Source organism: Lucilia cuprina, chromosome 2 (genome assembly GCF_022045245.1).
Source record: "Lucilia cuprina isolate Lc7/37 chromosome 2, ASM2204524v1, whole genome shotgun sequence".
Lineage (NCBI taxonomy): Eukaryota > Metazoa > Arthropoda > Insecta > Diptera > Calliphoridae > Lucilia > Lucilia cuprina.
The window spans coordinates 41,085,107-41,103,892 of NC_060950.1; the positions used below are offsets into that span (position 1 = coordinate 41,085,107).

The 18,786-nt window shown below is 33.4% G+C and overlaps 1 protein-coding gene and 1 long non-coding RNA gene across 2 annotated transcripts in view; one reads left to right on the plus strand and one right to left on the minus strand.

The window, feature by feature from the left end:
- The window catches only part of LOC124420028, a 22,659-nt gene extending 14,998 nt beyond the window's left edge, over positions 1 to 7,661 (minus strand). The window contains exons 1-2 of the long non-coding RNA XR_006940987.1: positions 7,324 to 7,661; positions 7,037 to 7,217 (exon numbers count right to left, since the gene is read on the minus strand). This is a non-coding gene — a long non-coding RNA (uncharacterized LOC124420028). The remainder of the gene's footprint in view (positions 1 to 7,036; positions 7,218 to 7,323) is intronic.
- Positions 1 to 17,591, plus strand: part of LOC111687636 — a 26,254-nt gene extending 8,663 nt beyond the window's left edge. Inside the window, exon 3 of the mRNA XM_023450090.2 lies at positions 17,050 to 17,591. Coding sequence (XP_023305858.2) covers positions 17,050 to 17,318 — 269 coding nt within the window. The 3' untranslated portion in view covers positions 17,319 to 17,591. The remainder of the gene's footprint in view (positions 1 to 17,049) is intronic.
- Positions 17,592 to 18,786: the final 1,195 nt, after the last annotated feature.

Here is an 18,786-nt window from a genome sequence, read left to right on the forward strand (position 1 = left end):
AAAAATAAAAATACTCATACAATTGTATTAAATTCACACAGAACCTGTACATGTGAGAGAGTAATATTTCTTACTCTCAGTAACACTTCTATTTATTTTTCTATGATTTGTACCATATTTTCATATAATATCATTAAAATTACGATTTTTGACCATATTTGCCATTTTTTTCTCTTTTTCCAGAGATAAAACCAAAATTTAATATTGGGATTGAATAGATTCTTTCAGGTATCTAAAAATAATAATCTTTTTTATAAGGATTTGTTTTTAAACATTCCATGATATATTTTTGGTATCGTTGTTCTGTTTCTAATTGAATTATCTGAATCTTAAGTCCCTTTTCGTAATTGTAAATATTAGCATTAATATATTTTAAATTTTCAAGCCATCGTAGCGGTGTAGAACTCCAAAACATGCCTTAACAAAACGTCATCCTATACAGTAGATTTTAGTTTTTACTACTCACAACATTCACGATTATGTTGCCCATTACAACAACACTGTATGTAAAAAATTTTTGGCTTATTTTGATCATAGTATATAATATTTAAACAGATATCAATATTTTTGAGTTAGACCATAATGATATGGTGACATTCAGCCTAGAGGCCATTGGTTATAAAAAGAATGATTCCACTATATTGAATGGCGTTTCTGCGAGGCATGCTTTGGATTTATAAACTTCCACAATATATTGAAAACTTAAAATGTATAACAGCTGATATCTAAAACATTATATAGAAGACAGGTTTCCACGAAAATTTTTGACCCTAGTATTATAAAAATGGACTTGAGTTCCAATAAATTGAATTAGCAATAGAAGAATGATTCCAATAATATATCTTGGAACGTTTAAATACAGATTATTGTAATAAAAAATATTATTTTTAAATACCCCAAGGGGTATATTAAATCCCAATAACAAATTTTGAGAAAAAAGGAGAAAAAATACAAATATTGCCAAAAACCTCCATTTTAATGATGTTATGATTGTCAGGTGGTTGAGTGAAACAATGGAGTTTAATTCTAACCCAAAGTTAACCTTTATTTAAAAACATTAATTAATAATAAAACAAATAACAAATCAATTTAAAATAGTTACCGCGTATATGACTGTGTGATGTTTACTAGACGACTTAACAATGTACAATAAACATAACAAAATGTAATAGCGGCAAACTATGTATGTATGACAATATAAAAGTATGTATATAAGACAATATAAAAACGACAGTTATAATTTTAGTACAAAGAACATAGAAGTTGCTTATTTGGGGTTGCCAACATCTCTCTTTCTTTTAAGAAGATGATAATCTGGAGTCCATACAGGAGGACGCTTCCTACGATTGGACCTTCGAAGAGCTGGGGAAGCTTCATCTGTTTGAATTACAGGATCTGTTGTTGAATTACTAGTCGATGCACCTTCTTCTAATGTTGACGTTAACTTTTCTAAAGTTGTCGGTTGACTATTCACGTTTGTTGAACCAGATAGTGAAGTAACTAGAAGTGGATCTTGAACAGGTTGCAATTTATCTGTAGATGTAGTCTGTCCATCAGTGAGTGGTACATATTCAATCTCATTGTCTCTCATATTTTGATCTCTAGGAGGAGTCTGTTGAGCTGTTAAATTGAAATAATCAAATAAAACATCATTAGCTGCTATGTTCTCAGATTCAGAATAAGGAGGTCTTAGTTGGTTTGTATGAGACCTAACTGCACGAAATTCAGGAATGTTTTCGATTTCGACTTCGTAATTGACATTTCCGAGTTTTCGTTTGATAATACCTGGGAACCATTCAGATTTATTTAATTTGTATAATTTTGCGTGAACTTTCTGACCAATATTGTATATCCGCTCTTTAGCACCATTACGTTTGTTATATTGTTCTTCCATTTTCTCGTTTCGTTGTAATTGGGATTCTGTTGGTTTTTTAAGTAGATCAAGATTAATCCTTATTTTTCTCCCCACGAACAATTCAGAAGGCGATTTGCCATCAGAGCTAGGATTTGGTGAAGAACGATAACATTTTAAAAATGTTTGCAGATTTTCACTAGAAGTGCCCGTTCCTTCGAGTTCCATTATCACTCACTATTAATTCAGGGTTTCCAAACAATGAAGTAAAATCGCACATACAATTTATAATTGAATATGAAGAAATCGATTTAATTTGATAAATTTGTGGCCACTTCGAAAATGAATCTACTATTACGAAATAATAAAAATTATCAACAGGACTATATGAACTCTTTCCATAGGTTGTATTGTTAATGGCCATGAATAAAGTGAAGTTTTTGGTAACGATTTTGCTACTGAAGAGCATTTGGCACAATTCTGTACATACCTTTTAATTTCATCATCCATATGGGGCCAATAAACATAGCTGCGAGCCAGTGCCTTTGTCCTCTCGATACCATGATGACCTTTGTGAAATTCTTTTAGAATGCGTTTTCTAAAACAGCTGGGTATTATAATACGCTCCCCGTACATAACACAATCATCAACAATACTTAAATCTTGTTTTCTCGAAAAATAACACTGAATATCAGAAGATTTTTCATTTGGCCACTTACCAGTTTGTAAGAATTTTATACGATCTTGGAGATTTGAATCCTTTTAAGTTGCAGCACAAATCATGTTGAATGTTACCGGCAAGGCATTTGTGATATCGTTAATTAACTTTTTAATGTCATCTTCCAATTGAATACAAGCGATGATAGTGTCTTCGTTTGGTTTTGGTACATTGGAAATTAGACGAGATAAAATATCAGTTGCTCCGAATTCATGTGTTGAAATGTATTGCAAAGTAAAATCGTATGACATGAGTGTAAGAGCCCATCGCTGGAGACGGTTTGCAGAATGTGCCGGAATTCCTTTTTTATTTCCAAAAATTGAAAGCAGGAAAGCTTGTGATCCGTTTGAAGAATAAATTTTCTACCAAATAAATATTTATGGAATTTAATTACAGCGAAAACCAGCGCCAATCCTTCCTTTTCAATTTGAGAGTAATTTTTCTCTTTTTTGCTTTTTCGCTGCCATCAGGAAAAACATGACAGATGTATGCACCCAGTCCAACGTTTGAGGCGTCAGCTGCTACTTTGATAGGAAGCTTTGGATCAAAGTGAGTAAGCAACAAATCAGTTGACAGAAGCTGTTTAAACCGCTCAAAACTGCGTTGACATGATGATGACCAATTCCATGCTGTGTTTTTCTTGAGTAAATTGTCCAAAGGATCTCTTAGCTTTCTCATTTCATGTAGAAATTTTCCGTAGTAGTTAATTGCTCCTAGAAAAGACCGCAATTCACTAATATTCTTAGGAGGCGAAAATTGTAAAATTTTTTTATTTTATTTTTATCTGGATAAACGATTTTTTTGTCGAAATGGTAACCAAGGTATGTACACGAAGTTTTAAAAAATTTGCATTTTTCAAAATTCACTGTAATGTTGTATTTTTTTAAACGTTCAAATACCTGTTTTACAGCTGCTATATTTTCTTCGCGTGTTGGTGTAGCTACAATAACATCGTCCAGATAAGGAAAAACGCCTTTGATACCAGAAATAATTGATTCCATACACTGTTGAAAAGCACCAGGAGCCGATCTCACCCCTGGGGCAAGCCAATTAAAAGTGTACAAGCCACGATGAGTGTTAATAACTAGTAGTTTTTTCGTGTCATCGTCGACTTCTATTTGCATGTAGGCATTATTTAAATCAATTATTGAAAATATTGAACATTTGTTAAAATTTATAAAAATTTCATCTGGAAGAGGTAGTGGAAACGTGTGAGGTTCTAGCTGATCATTTAGTCCAGTGGAGTAATCCCCACAAATACGTAGATTACCAGAAGCATTTTTCACCACCACAATGGGTGCAGCCCATTCAGAAAAATTTATTGGTGAAATGATACCTTCCCGTTCAAGTTTTTGAATTTCACTGTCTAGTTGATCTTTTGCTGCATACGCTACTTGCCTTTTAGGACGAAAAACAGGAACAGCTTGTGGTTTAAGTTGTAGGAGAACTTTAAAATGAGTGCAGTGTCCAATTTCATTCCTAAATTTCATTTAAGATGTCCACTGTTTGTTGGAATGTGACGTCACGAGGTTGTTTTGGAAGTAAATAGTCTTTGTATTTGTTAAAAACGCCATTACTAACCTTTCTCAACAATAACCTCACTTTTGCAGCATCATCAAGTTGATCTGCATCAACCTGGAAAACATCTTCATAGCGCTCGTACCAAGTGCCGAAAATCTGGTTTTCTTCAGGTTCGTAGGTAAACTCACGTATATTTTTCGATAAAATGTCCATCAAGGCTTCTGAGGCAGTTACACTTGCAGAAGGTGTTGTTGACCCACTTACATTATTTGCCGTTGATCCTTGTGTATCAATAATCAGTCTTTCCATTAGTTGGTGTTGTTTTTCCATAGCCTCTTGTTGACGCGCTAGGAGTTGTCCAACTACTTGTTCCAAAGAAGTCATGGTGTTTATTAATTTCACTCACAAAAAAAAAAAAAAAATAAACGATGGTGTTTTTTTATATTGCAATGTCGTTGCAATTTTTTTATGATTAAAATCCTCGTCGCCAATTGTTATGATTGTCAGGTGGTTGAGTGAAACAATGGAGTTTAATTCTAACCCAAAGTTAACCTTTATTTAAAAACATTAATTAATAATAAAACAAATAACAAATCAATTTAAAATAGTTACCGCGTATATGACTGTGTGATGTTTACTAGACGACTTAACAGTGTACAATAAACATAACAAAATGTAATAGCGGCAAATTATGTATGTATGACAATATAAAAGTATGTATATAAGACAATATAAAAACGACAGTTATAATTTTAGTACAAAGAACATAGAAGTTGCTTATTTGGGGTTGCCAACAAATGATATTACATAAAAACATGGTACAAATAACCCAAAATTGTGGACCAAATGGTCCAAAATTATATCGATTCGATTGATAAATACCCCTTAAAACAATTTTTAGCAAAAAAACCGATTCTAAGTTTTGTGTTTCGTATATTTTTTTAAATAAAGCTAAATTAATTTAAGTAAATGTGAATTTTTAAAGTTTTAAAAAGCGTGATATCAAAGCTAAGGACTGTCTAGTGAATTTAACAAATTTTGCATACAAAATATGTTATTAAATTTGGTTTCTTTTCATATTATACCTAAATTCGAATACTTATGAGAGACACTGTAAATAAATAAAAACAGTTTATTTCTTTCCAATAAACAAAAAACTCAAGTATAGTATACGAATTTTTTCTGTATTTCAAATTTGACTATATTATACGAAACACAAAAATTAGAATCGAATGTTTTTTACTAAAAATTGTTTTAAGGGGTAACTATCAACCGAATGGAAATTTTTTTGGACCATTTGGTCCACAATTTTGGGACATTTGTACCCAAATTAATTAATTTTAGTAAATGTGAATTTTTAAAGTTTTAAAAAGCGTGATATTAAAGCTAAGGACTGTCTAAAGAATTTAACAAATTAATTTATTAATTTTGCATACAAAATATGTTATTAAATTTGGTTTCTTTTCATATTATACCTAAATTCGAATACTTATGAGAGACACTGTACATTCCATTTAGTTGCTTGACAGCATTAAACAAAGTAGGATAAACAAAGGAAACCCCATTATGTATTTTCTTACATGAGTAGATGATTACACAACAAAAATCATATTTTTCAATTACATAAGTAATAAATGAAAGAATATTTGGAACTCTGATTAATTATGTACTTTTTAATAAAAAAAACATACATACAGTTACCGTCAAAATAATAGCACCACGTCAATATTTTTATCCATAATTTTGTAGTATAATTACTAGAAGTTTAAAGTCTTATAAAGTAAAAAAATTGCAAAAGTAATAAGTGAATTTATAAAAAATATGCCAAAACGCTTATGTACTGCAATTAGGACCTGTCAAAATAATAGCACTAATAAATTAATTTTTACAAAAAAAAAAATAGTGTATAATATAATTAAAACCCATTAAAATAGATAAGCTGCTTTGTGTATTATAATTTATTAAATTCGACTTTTATGAATTATATCATTTGATTTAAAATTATAAGCTATTTCACGTACCGCAATGGAGAAATATACGAAACTATTAAAAAACTGATTTCTAGAGGGAAAACATAATCCCGATAAAAAATATTGTGGGATGTTCAAATAAAATGATTACTAAATTATCATATACATATTACGAATTTAAATCGAATTTGATGGACTAACCGCTAATTTTCGTTAAATGATTAGACCCATAGTGCGATAAATTAAAGTTACTCCAATTTTGTTGGAACTGGAAAAAATATTAAAAAAATTTATCTGCTAAAAATAATGAATCTATATACAGGTGACTATAAGAACACATTTTAAATGTTTACTGTTCAAAAAAGTACTATTCTTTAAAACAAGGATGTAATAAAAATGTAAGAGTATGTTAAAATCCATTTAGATAACACAGTTGAAAATAGTGACATTGCTATTGATCAGACAGGTCCAAAATTATTTTATTTTTTAGAAAGGGTTTTTGATCTTATATAAAAAGTCCTTAAAACTCAAAAGATATTCCAAAAATATTGCTTTTTTTTAGTAATACTTTATTTTGACGCTTTCCGGTCTAAGATGTAGCATTACACATATCATGATCGGAATATATTAAGGGCCTACATAACACTCGAAAAAAGTAAAAAACTGGATTCCGGACAATAGTGCCACTGTAATTGAGAGACCTGCCAAAAAGTCCCGATGAAATGTTTATCGAGAATTTTTATACCAATGTAAAGAGAAAGATATCTGAAATAAAACCAACCAACAATTCCGATTTTTGGATTACTGTGGAACTGGCATGGTTGTCAGTTCCTCTACATTATAAACATTTTTAAAAGTACCTTTAAAATAACGTAAAAGTCCCTTTCATAGGTTCTCACATAATTTCATATTTCTACGGACTCTACATACATGCTAACATTTAATTTTTTAAAGTTAAAGGGGTTCAAATAATACCATATTTAATGTTTCTAATTCTAAAATTGGTATTCAAATTGGTTCATTGTGTTTGAATAAAAACAAATTTCACGTTTCCTTTTTTGTACTTTTTTCCTTCACATTAACGAAATAATAATTGTATTCCAAAATGTTACATCATAGTGGTGACCCGTTATTATGTATTCATATATATATTCGGCTTCAATACGATATGGTTCAGTGTAAATGTACAAAAAGAATAAAACACAAAGAATTATTAGTATTATGAAAGCAAAAGATTTGTCTTCTTTTATTTGACAATTTACCTTAAGAAAGTATGCACACAAGAAGTACTCTTTAAGGCTTCTATATGTCGAGTGATAAACAACCACTTATTTCTAAGGAGGCTTACAAAGTTTAAATACAGTTAGCGGTTAACTCGTTGAATTAATAATAGTTTTCCATCAAAAATGTAAACTAAAGTAGTAAATCATAAGGATTTACACTTAGAGGAAAAATACCGCAAAAAATCGATTTGAACTTAAACAAAATATATGCAAAATGATCGACGGCGGCGCAACCATTTTATGTCGGCGGCGGCTAAATTGTCTGCTCAATTTACCTTTTTCTTCAGAAATTGAATTTATAAGCGTTTATTATATTAAAAAATCTCTGTATAATAGTCTGTTATATAGAAACCTGTCTCTATATACGATTTTTCTTCAGAAAACGAACATTTATAGTAGTTTTCACTATTTTAATATTTGCACAATGTTGTGTGGCAACTTTTTTCAATTTGCAATAAGAATTTAAAATAGTGGCAACTCCGTTCAATATGTCTAAAAATTGGTGGTGTTCTCCTGGATAAGTAAGCTGTAACAAGCGCTCGATTTCCAATGCAAAGTCTTGTAGTGTCTCATTGGCCTTCTGCACTCCACCACGCAATTCCATTCGGTATAATTCCTTTTTATGTTCTCCACCGTACTTGCGTTGTAGTGCCTCCATTATATCATCGTTATTATTTCTGCTGCTCACTGGTACGCTTTCATGAACTACTGAAGCATTATCTTTTAAGGCCAAGATCAGCTCTATAGCTTTTTCTTCATTGTTCCACATGTTTCTCGTGGCAACTGTATCAAACTGGAACTTGAACACATTGAAAGTTGTAGTGTCATCAAAACTTTATTCTACTAGAGGTTTCTGGAATAATTCGTACCGCTCCTTCTTGATATTGCTAAAAGTTTAGGAGTTTCTTCAATTTTAGCAAGAAGTTTCTCGTAGTTAACCTTAGAAGTTTCTTTAACTTCAGTTTTAAACTCAGCAAGAAGTTTCTCGTTGTTTTCCAGAAGTTTCTCGTTGTTTGCTTTAGAAGTTTCTTGAACTTTAGCGAAATGTTGAAATACCTCTTGATGTTGGATATGAGAGCAAGGCCCAAGTAAAAAAATTAGTTGATGTTGAACATCAAAAATTGCCTCCACAGTCTGAAGTTTTGGTGTGGTCCCATCTTGAGGGAGATTGTGAAGACAACAGTCTGTGGGTAGTAGAACCAGCAGAAATAAAAGGTGATATTATAACAGCTAAAGCACTTGTCAAACCCGGTAAAAGCAAAATAGTTGCTGTAAGAGTGCTTAAATTGTCCAGCAATGAAATATTCATCAAGCCATATTCCGAACTAGGTGAATGTGCTTCAGCAGAGGCAGAAGTATTCCTTTAGCAAAACGAAGTGAAGGAGTTGGTGAACGAAATGGAGCGGAACGGCTTAATCGAACCATCTTCTAGTCCTTGGAGCTCGCCTGTGGTTTTAGTTAAGAAAAAAGATGGCAGCACAAGATTCGGTGTCGATTACAGAAAGCTGGATGATGTCACCAAGAAAGACAGCTATCCGCTACCTAGAATTGATGATACTCTGGACACGCTAGCTGGAACAAAATGGTTCTCCACAATGGACTTGCAAAGTGGATATTGGCAAGTAGAGATTGCAGACAAAGATAAAGAAAAGACAGCGTTTAGTGCTAGTGATAGACTATGGCAGTTTAATGTAATGCCATTTGGATTCTGCAATGCTCCAGCAACATTCGAGCGCTCAATGGAACAGGTATTAAAAGGGCTTAATGGGAAGACATGCTTGGTGTACCTCGACGACATAATTGTAATGGGGAAGAATTTTGAGAACACCTGAAGAACCTTAAAGAAGTCTTTAAAAGAATATCAGCGGCTGGACTTAAACTTAGTGTAAAGAAGTGTGCATTGTTTCAGAAGGAAGTTAAATATTTGGGGCATCGTGTAACAGCTGATAGAATATCAACAATTTTTAAAAATGTTATACTAATGTTTATAAAATGTGATAAATTTATTTTATGATAAATTGACAATTCTTTTAAATAGTCACATATTTTTAAAGAAGATCTTTAAATAAAATTACAAAAATTATCTTTAGTTGCTTGACAGCATTCAACAAAGTAGGTTGATATCGCTTTGTTTCAGATATTGCAAACAAAATATGTAAAAACAATAACACCATTTGCAAACAAGAGAATAACTTGCAAAAAACTCATACACTCCAAAAACTTTTCAGGAATGCATAATAATAAAAATACATAACGATATTTTTAATACTTTTTTTAAACATTTTATATTAAAAACTCTAATCTTTGTGAAGAAATAAACATTTTTCTTTTCTTTGGATATGTTTTATCCTTACCATTTTACTTATTATAAAACATGATCATAGCAAGCGTAATTAGGAAATATTTTTTCTTAGTGTTTTTTGGTATTTTCTCACAGTTTCTCTTTCTGCGCTTGGCTAGTCTAGTGTCAATTATAAACAGATTATCATAAAATTTGGGAGAAAGATTTTGGTTCCTTACATTTTTATATTATTTTTTCTATAATATAATTTTCCGACCCTATAAAGTATATATATTCTGGATCCTTATAGATGGCGGAGTCGATTAAGCCATGTCCGTCTGTCTATCTGTTGAAATCAGTTTTTAGAGGACCCCAGATATCGGCGAGATCCGAATCTTCAATAATTCTATTAGACATGCTTTCGAGAAGATCGCTATTTAAAATCAGCAAAATCGGTCGGTAAATAACGGAGATATGAGCAAAAATACGAGACAATCTCTGAAAATTTCATCAAAAAATGTGTGTAAGATGTATTTGGTTTTATTCAGCTGTGTATTTTTTTGTATGTTTGGAATCCAAATATACAAAAAAATACACAGCAGAAAATATGATTTGCATTTTTTGTTAAAATAAAATAATTTTCCCTTTTGTTTTGCAAATATATTTTTTAATGAATAAAAAAAGTATTTAAAACGTTTTCAATTATATGAGAGTAGATTGTGAGTTATTGTACAATAATTTTTATGTGAATAATGTAAGTTTGAAATTTAAAACTAACACAAATTTTTTCCCAGTGCTTTTTAAAACAATTTTTTTACGATAAACAAAAACAAAATCTACGTTTCGTCAATGTTTAAAGGCAATGAATACGAAAGTGTTGTTGTTTTACTCTTACTTGTGTAGTGTTAAGAACAACAACAACGTATTGCTAATGTTAAGCGCATATAAGTGTATAGAAAACACACTGTCTATAGCTAAGCGCATTTACAAAAACAAAAGAGTACCAAGCGCATAGGGCTTGGGCACCCTTGGTTTGGATGCTGTTGGCGCCATTGCGTTGTTATTTTTGTTTTTGTTTTTGTGTTTTTTGTTATGTATGTTTAGATGTCTGATGGTTTAGATGCCTAGTGTATTTTGTGTTTTATTTCGTTTAGCGTTGTTGTTGTTCTTTTTGTTTAGCTTTTGATGTAATAATAATGTAGTCAAAAAAAAAATTAAAAATTTGTAAAAGATGTTTAAAATACACTATGGTGAAGGGTATATAAGATTCGGCACAGCCGAATATAGCACTCTTACTTGTTTTATTTTGTATGGTTCAATTATATCCAGATCTTTATATATTTGGCATGCACTTTTCGCATTCTATAGAAGTTAATGATTCTACATGGAGAAGGGTCAATTATGGACCGATTCTTATAAAAACTTAGTTAATATAAATTTCGGTTAATATAAAATAAGTTTTTTATCAAATTCGATTGCTGTACTTGTTTTTCTGGGGATTATAAATTTTTAAAGAATGATGCATATGTATAAATAAGTTTTTCAAGGCAATATTTAGCGTTAAAGTAATTTTCTAAAGCGAACTTTATATATCCTTATACATTTTTGAAAAAGGATTTCAATTTGTATAAAACTAGTTAATGGCCAGTTACTCAACCACCTGTTATCGTTTAACAGTTAGATATTCTGCGGGATAAAAATATGTTAAAACTGCCAATCTATCATTACGGTGAAATATAACCATTGGGCTTGACTAATATTGACCATTACACAAATCGTAAATATACTAAATATTTGAGTAAAATTACAACAGTCTAAGTTGTTGTTGTAACAGCTTAAACTATACAATTTTAATCCGGGGGTTCTGTATTTAGGTCCAAGCCAAGAAATTGGGCTACTTCAATGGGGTTAGTCCATAAATCCATTGGGCTAAGTGAAGTAGGGTGGGCTGGACAGTTGAATATGTGGTGGGTATCATGGGGACCCTGTCCACAAGATGGGCATATATTGGGGACGGCACGGTCTATGCGGGACCAGTAGGCGTTGAGCCTGTTGCTCCATCCCGATCTCAGTTGTGCCAGAGCAACTCTTGTTTTCCGCGGCAGGTTCTTCTCTATTTCTGCTATGGGCGGTGGGCGACCTCCAAGAACGACATTCATGCGGTAACCTGAAACCGCGGTATTGATGGCGTCTCTATGAATGTCGTTCAAAGCTGCTGTATACGAAGTCCGATCTAAGGGATCCTGAACATAACTACGTATGCTCTCTTCGTATACACGAAGGTCCTTCCTGACATGCCTCGGGGGAGCATCCAACTGTGTGATGTTAAAGTTGGGATGACTCCTCCGGTGACATCCCAGGAGGAACTGTTTAGTCAGCATGACATTATGTTCCTTGACTGGGAGAACCTTCGTTTCCTCATGTAGATGGTGTTCTGAGGTTATTTGCATGCAGCCCGTTACAGTCCTTAGGGCGGCATTTTGGCAGCTTTGAATATTTCTCCACTGGGTATCACTCAGCGATGGAGACCACACTGGAGCAGCATAATTGACCACTGACCGGCCAATAGTTTTATAGGTAGCCAACAAGGTTTCTTTGTCCATTCCCCAGGTGCTGCCGGCTAGCGCTTTGAGGACCTTGTTTCTACTTCGCAATTTGTGCGTAATTGCAGTGGCATGAGCTGAGGAAGTAAACAGGCTGTCAAAGGTGACCCCCAAAATCTTTGGATGGTTCACAGTCGGAATTTGGTTTCCATCGACTACGACGCCTAAATTCAAGTTTACCCCCTTCGTCCAGGTGGTGAAAAGTGTAGCTGAAGATTTCGCTGGTGATAGTTTCAGGTTACGTCCAGTGAAGAAGTTGTGTATTTCTCCGAGATAACCATTCACTCGATCGCATAGCTCATCAACGTTTTGGCCCGTCGCCATAATGGTACAGTCGTCCGCATATGATATCACTTCCACACCTTGCGGAGGTGTGGGGAGTTTAGAGAGGTAGAAATTAATCAATAGGGGGGATAAGACACCGCCCTGTGGTACTCCCTGTTTAACTCTACGGGTTTTGGAACGTTTGTCTCTAAACTCAACGAACGACTGACGGCCACTCAGATAATTTACAATCCATCTCTTCAAGTTGTTGGGCATGGTGGACTGCAGGATGTCCTGGAAGAGTGTGGCATGGCTGACTGTATCGAAGGCTTTCGATAAATCTAGCGCCACTAGGATTGTCCTTTCACAAGGCCTCTGCTGGTTTAAGCCTTGTGAGATCTGAGTGGTTATGGCGGTTAATGCTTGGTGGTGGTGCTGCATCTTACGGAATCCATGCTGGTGGCGAACTGCTGTAAGATGGCAGGACAGCAGGGGGAGGAGGAGCGCCTCAAGAGTCTTCGCGACTGGTGACAGGAGGGAAATCGGCCTGTAGGATTGACCCTCTGTCGCGTTCTTCCCTGGTTTCAGTATCGGGATGACTCTACCCTTTTTCCAGGCATCGGGTATTATCAGGCTGCTCATTGACAGGTTAAAAACCATTGTCAAGTACTCGACTCCCCGTTCACCAAGGTGTTTCAGCATCAGCATGGATATGCCGTCGGGGCCAATCGCCTTAGATGGTTTGGCTGCGTTGATGGCCACTGCCACTTCAGACGGGGTGAAAGGTTGTGGAATGTTCGAGACTGGAAGGTTGTGAAGTTTGCGAACAACACTTCGTTTCGCCTTATCTCTCTCTGGGTGCTCAATAAAAAGTCGGCAAAATGCACGCGAGCACCGTTCAGGGTCGGAAATTGTGGTATCTGCAAACTTAATCGCGACCCTGTCATCCTTCTTCGTCGGGTTGGAGAGAGACCGAACCGTAGACCACAACTTAGTAACACCTGAGCTCAAGTTGCAGTTCTTCAAATGATCTAACCATTTATTCCGCTTGTCCTCATTTACCAACCTGCTGATATCATGATTCAGCTGGACAATACGTGGGTCGTCGGGGTTGATAATTCGGAGGTCATCGCGCTCATCTGCTAGTCTCGCTGCCTCTGCTGGGAAGTGCGGTCGCACTAAGGATAGTCGACCAGCAGGAATAAAGCGGGCTACTGCTGCGATGATGGTTTCGCGGAACTTGCTCTCTGCTTGGTGTACGTTGCTAGGAGCTGGAAGATCATTGAAGATGCGATCAGTGAATTCTCTGAAGCCGGGCCAGTCTGCTTTCTTTTGGTTTATGTAGAGACGGCGTTCAGAGACGATAAAGTCATTGGGTCGATCCAGACAAATGATTATGGGTAAGTGGTCTGAGGCTAGAGAAACTACTGCTCTCCACGTTGCGTAGTTTATCAGACCAGAGCTCGCTATTGTGATGTCTGGAGAGCTGGCGCAGTTACCCATAATCCGTGTGGGGGCATCATCATTTATTGTGCAGAAGGTGGATTCATCAATTTGTTCCGCCAGTGACGCGCCTCTCTGGTCTTCCCCTAGACTAGAGTGCCAGAGCTGATGATGCGCGTTAAAGTCCCCAAGGACTAGACGCATATCGCCGTCTAATAATGTCCTAATGTCAGGACGGTAGCCTGATGGACAACTGGCTACTGGCGGAATGTAGACATTATAGAGCTCTAGGTCAGTTTCCCCCGATCTGTGGCGTAAGATGACGACGATGACGATGTCGATGCTGCCAATGAATTTCGTCGCTGTTGTTGGCAGCATGGGGCGACAAAAGTCTCCGACCACTCCCGATGATGATTTAGTCCAGAGCAGTTTCTGAGGTGACACCAGCCCAAACAAGTGTTGCACCTTAATTGGGTGGACATATGGTGCAACCGGTTCTGGCAAACTGTACAGAACCATGGTCCGGGATTTAATTCGATTCCGGCACGGACCAATAGGATACGGAGCAGCAATGCCGGAAGATGCTGCTCCGTTGGTAAAAATGTGTAGTTGTTGCTGAGGTTGACAGCCCTTGGCCGAAAAATTTCGGTTCATTCCGGTACGTAGAACCGGCTGTCGGGGAATGAACAGTCTAAGTCCTTTCCTTCGGTCTCTATCATCCTTTCAACAAACAGACGGACATGGCTAGATCGTATTTGAAATCAAAAAAGATTCAGAATATATATACTTTTGTGTATCTATGACCTATATTTCGATGTGTTACAAACGGAATGACAAAAAGAATCCCCAATCTTTTTGGTGGTGTGTTTTTAAAAATCAAAATGTGTTTCATTCAAAAACTGATAAAAAGTGGCTAGAAGCGCAAATTTAGTTCATTTTAACAGGGGTAACAGCCAAGGCACGTGAAAAAGGGTCAAATTGCGACTTTAGTCACGCGACGGTAACGCTGACCTATATATTTCGAAAATGAATTTCATGTGTATAAAATGATATTTTTGTGAATCTTCATGATTTTGAGATAATTTTAAAAGCTTTAAAATTTATTCGAAATTAGAAAATGTAAGAAATTGGCCTCGAAAAGAACTAAAATTATATTTTTGTGAATATCCCCAATTTTGAGATTTATTTAACAGCTTCAAAAATTTTTCGAACATTACTTCGAATTTTCGAACTTAATTTTAAATATTCCAACATACCATTGTAGTGTCATCGAGTGTACTCCAAACTGACAAATTTCAGACAATTTGAGCCACCAGTACTGGTTTTAATGGTTTTAAAATTTTTTCGAACCTAAGTTGGAATTTTCGAAAATTTTGTTTTTAGTTTTTATGACCCAGAGATTATTTTAAGAGCATAAAAAATTATTCGAACATAACTTCGAATTTTCGAATATAATTTCGAATATTGTCATTAGCTGTAATCACAACTGCCAAATTTCAGAAAATTCGGGCTACCGCACAGTTCGGACGACGAATTTCGTCATACGCATTGATTGTGCATATTTTCATATAATTTAGTGTGTTCTATATCTGACGACGAAAATTCGTTTCGAAAAATTCGTCGTTCGACCCAATTGTGCGTATAGCATAACTTGTGAAGAACACCCTTCCCTCTAATTAAAATTAATAAAATTTTATTCTTTTAGGTTGTTATTAATAAGGTTTGTAGCAAAATCTGTAAGCCGTTTGAAAAATACAACCATGGCATTTAATGCAAAATGGTAAAGCATTGGAATATATGCATAAATAAATTAAAACTTCATAATTTTAATTCTACTACACATAAATGCATATTTTTTTTAGTTATAGATTGTAGAATTCTTTATTTTTTTCTCAAAAAGAACCTATTATAATTTGATGATTTGCATGTTAAATAAAAGGTATTTATTTAGGTCTACTTTCCTATGATGAATTGAGTTTGTAAGTTTTTTTTTGCTTCATCGTATTTTATTGGTATTTAAAAAATTTGGCATTGGAAAAAATAATAGAAACGATTCACAGTATTACAATGAAATTCTTTATATAAAAGTATACTTTTTACTTTAATTTTTATGTTAACATTTGTTTTTTTTTGAAGCTTGATTGATCATATGGGTCCTGAAAGCTGAATCAGAGGCCCGACTTTCAAGTTTACTTAAATACAAATTTCAGATATTAAAAGAAATGTCTTCTAATGTTTAAATTATCTAAAAAATTAGTTTTTGAGAAGATTTTGAGAAAAAAAGTTGTGAACCCCCTTATAAATTAGGACAATCCACCAATTTGGGCCAAATTTCGAGCAATATTTCGCTAATTTGCAATTCGATCTGTTCTTGGTGGTTAAAAAGGGTCTTAAATATCAAAGTATATAGATGGACTTGTGAAATAATACCAACAAAATTTAAAATTCAGTTTGAATTGTAGTTAGTTTACTGTAACGTAAGTTCAGATGAAATGCACCTTATCATATTAAAACAACAGAAAGAATATTCTTTGTAATTTTTTTCATAAAATAAAAGTATTAACGGTAATTAAATAAAATCAATAAGCGGATTCAAAACTTTTTCGGCTCGAAATCTTTTCAAATAATTTAGTAATGCAATTTCAATTAGTAAGCAATTTCTTTCACTTTTCTAACTTTTTATAAAAGAAAATTTGAAAGTCGTGGCTCCAATTCAGCCGTCAGAGATCATATGGTCAACCAAGAGTTGAAAAAAACACACCTTAACATAAAGAACCGAGGAAGCAGTAAATTTTGATATTGGGAATACCATTTACAATTCAAATTTTTAAAAATAAATACATAACGCAGTTTAAGAAATCTCAGCTTATGTCCCCAGTGTAATACTGTGTACCGTTTCTATTTTCAATGCTACATTACAAACTCCAACACTTCTTTTTGACGCCCGCTGTATATTTATTACATCTTATGTATTGATGCTATTTAAAATTTTACATCAAACCCCATCCTTATTTTCCTAGACTAAGTAGCCATAATATTAACCAAGTCCACCCTGAAAATAATAAACAAATTTTTAACGATTATTTTTAACTCAAAATTTCAATTTATTTTTAGGCGATCAACAAATTTGGTCCGAAATGAATTTATATGATGATTCTTTTTTGGATAAAATAATTGATGACGATCAACGGCTGCCCCAAGAAGATGATCTCATTTCTGAAGTTTCTTATAAGAGTGTTAAAGACAGTGATCGAGAGTTTTTTGATAAATTAAATAATGAATTTAATAACAACTATTGGCCCGATAAAAATGAGTTTGAAGGACAATGTGATATACATTTGTATTTAGAAAAACCACATCTTGTTGATGATTTTACATTTTAAATTAGTAAATAGTTTGCATTTATATTCATATACATATGTAATTTAGTTTTTAAATTATTAAAAACCAAAATAGTAAACCATACAAAATGTACACTTATTAAATTAATATCTTTCTTTCTCTTTCTTTTTTTTTAATTTCAAAAGTTAAAAAGATCAAAAATATTTAAAAATGTTATATTTGAAGGAAATTGCATATATTTGTGAAAGTATTTCAAATTCAGATCATTAAATAAATACCGTACGATTTATATTAAAATAAGAAATAATAAGAAATTTCTTGTCAGTATTTTTTTTAAGTTGTTGGTTATAGTTTTTAACAAAATCGCGAATTAGTAAAACTTAAGAAAATAAGTTAATATATGAGTTCTACGAGCTTGATTTATAAGGGAATGTTATTAAAAACAATAAATTAAAAGAATTAAATATTTATAGAGTGATGCTTTTTGAACAAGTAGCCCAACAAGGCCTACAATTTTTTAAATTGTACAGCACGTAGACAAATTTCAAATAGTGATAATTTTGACGTATTTTAAGCATCATCCATGATGTGCCTTGGCAAAATGTGTTTAGATAAAAGTAACATTTCTGTAACTTATTCTATTCATTCATTCATTATATTTGTATAAGTCGTTGTTTGAAATATAAAACCGCAAAAAAAAAAAAAAAAAAAAAATTTAAAAGTTTTTAAAATTTTGGCATGCTCCTCCGATTTTATATTTCAAAATAACAAAAAATTCAATTAACGCAATAATTCAAATTATTTCCTATGTGAGTGCGAATGTGCCACACCAAAAACTGATATTTTAAAAAATTTACGTTCAAGTTTTCCAACTTTGGAAGCTGTCGTACCCATCTCCTGCTCACGACACATTAACAAGATATATATGCATGGTATGATGCATAATTACATCAGCTAAGCACTGTTTTTGTACTTTATTAAGGAGCGTCAGTGCCTGGTCAAAAAAACTGTAAAAAATTCAAAATTGGAAAAAAACCTGGTGACAAATTTCAACAGCCAAGTTCTAATTAAGTTAAGTGATGTCACGCGGATAAGCTTGTTAAAAATTTACATATATCCTAAGTGTCTTTAGTTAATATATACTGTCCAAAAATTTGAAGTTAAATTCTGGTAACACCATGTTGTGGTAGATGTAAAATTGATCCTCTCGTTTTCCCCGCAGTTACACCTAAAAAGTTTTTCATTCAAGATTTTTGAAACTAATTCTGCGACGTAGGCTGCAGGCAATTTTTCTTTTCAAGATGTCATTTCCACTATAATTATTAATTTTATTCACAATATTGTAATTTTGAATACATTTTTTAATAAAACAATGCAAAAAATTAAGTCTGGAGAATTTTTTTCAGAAGAACAATTACAAATTAATCAAAAATTAATTTATTGATTGTAAAATTAAAACAGTAGATGGAAAGAGAAATTTAAGAGCATTTTTGTTTTAATTTGAAAACG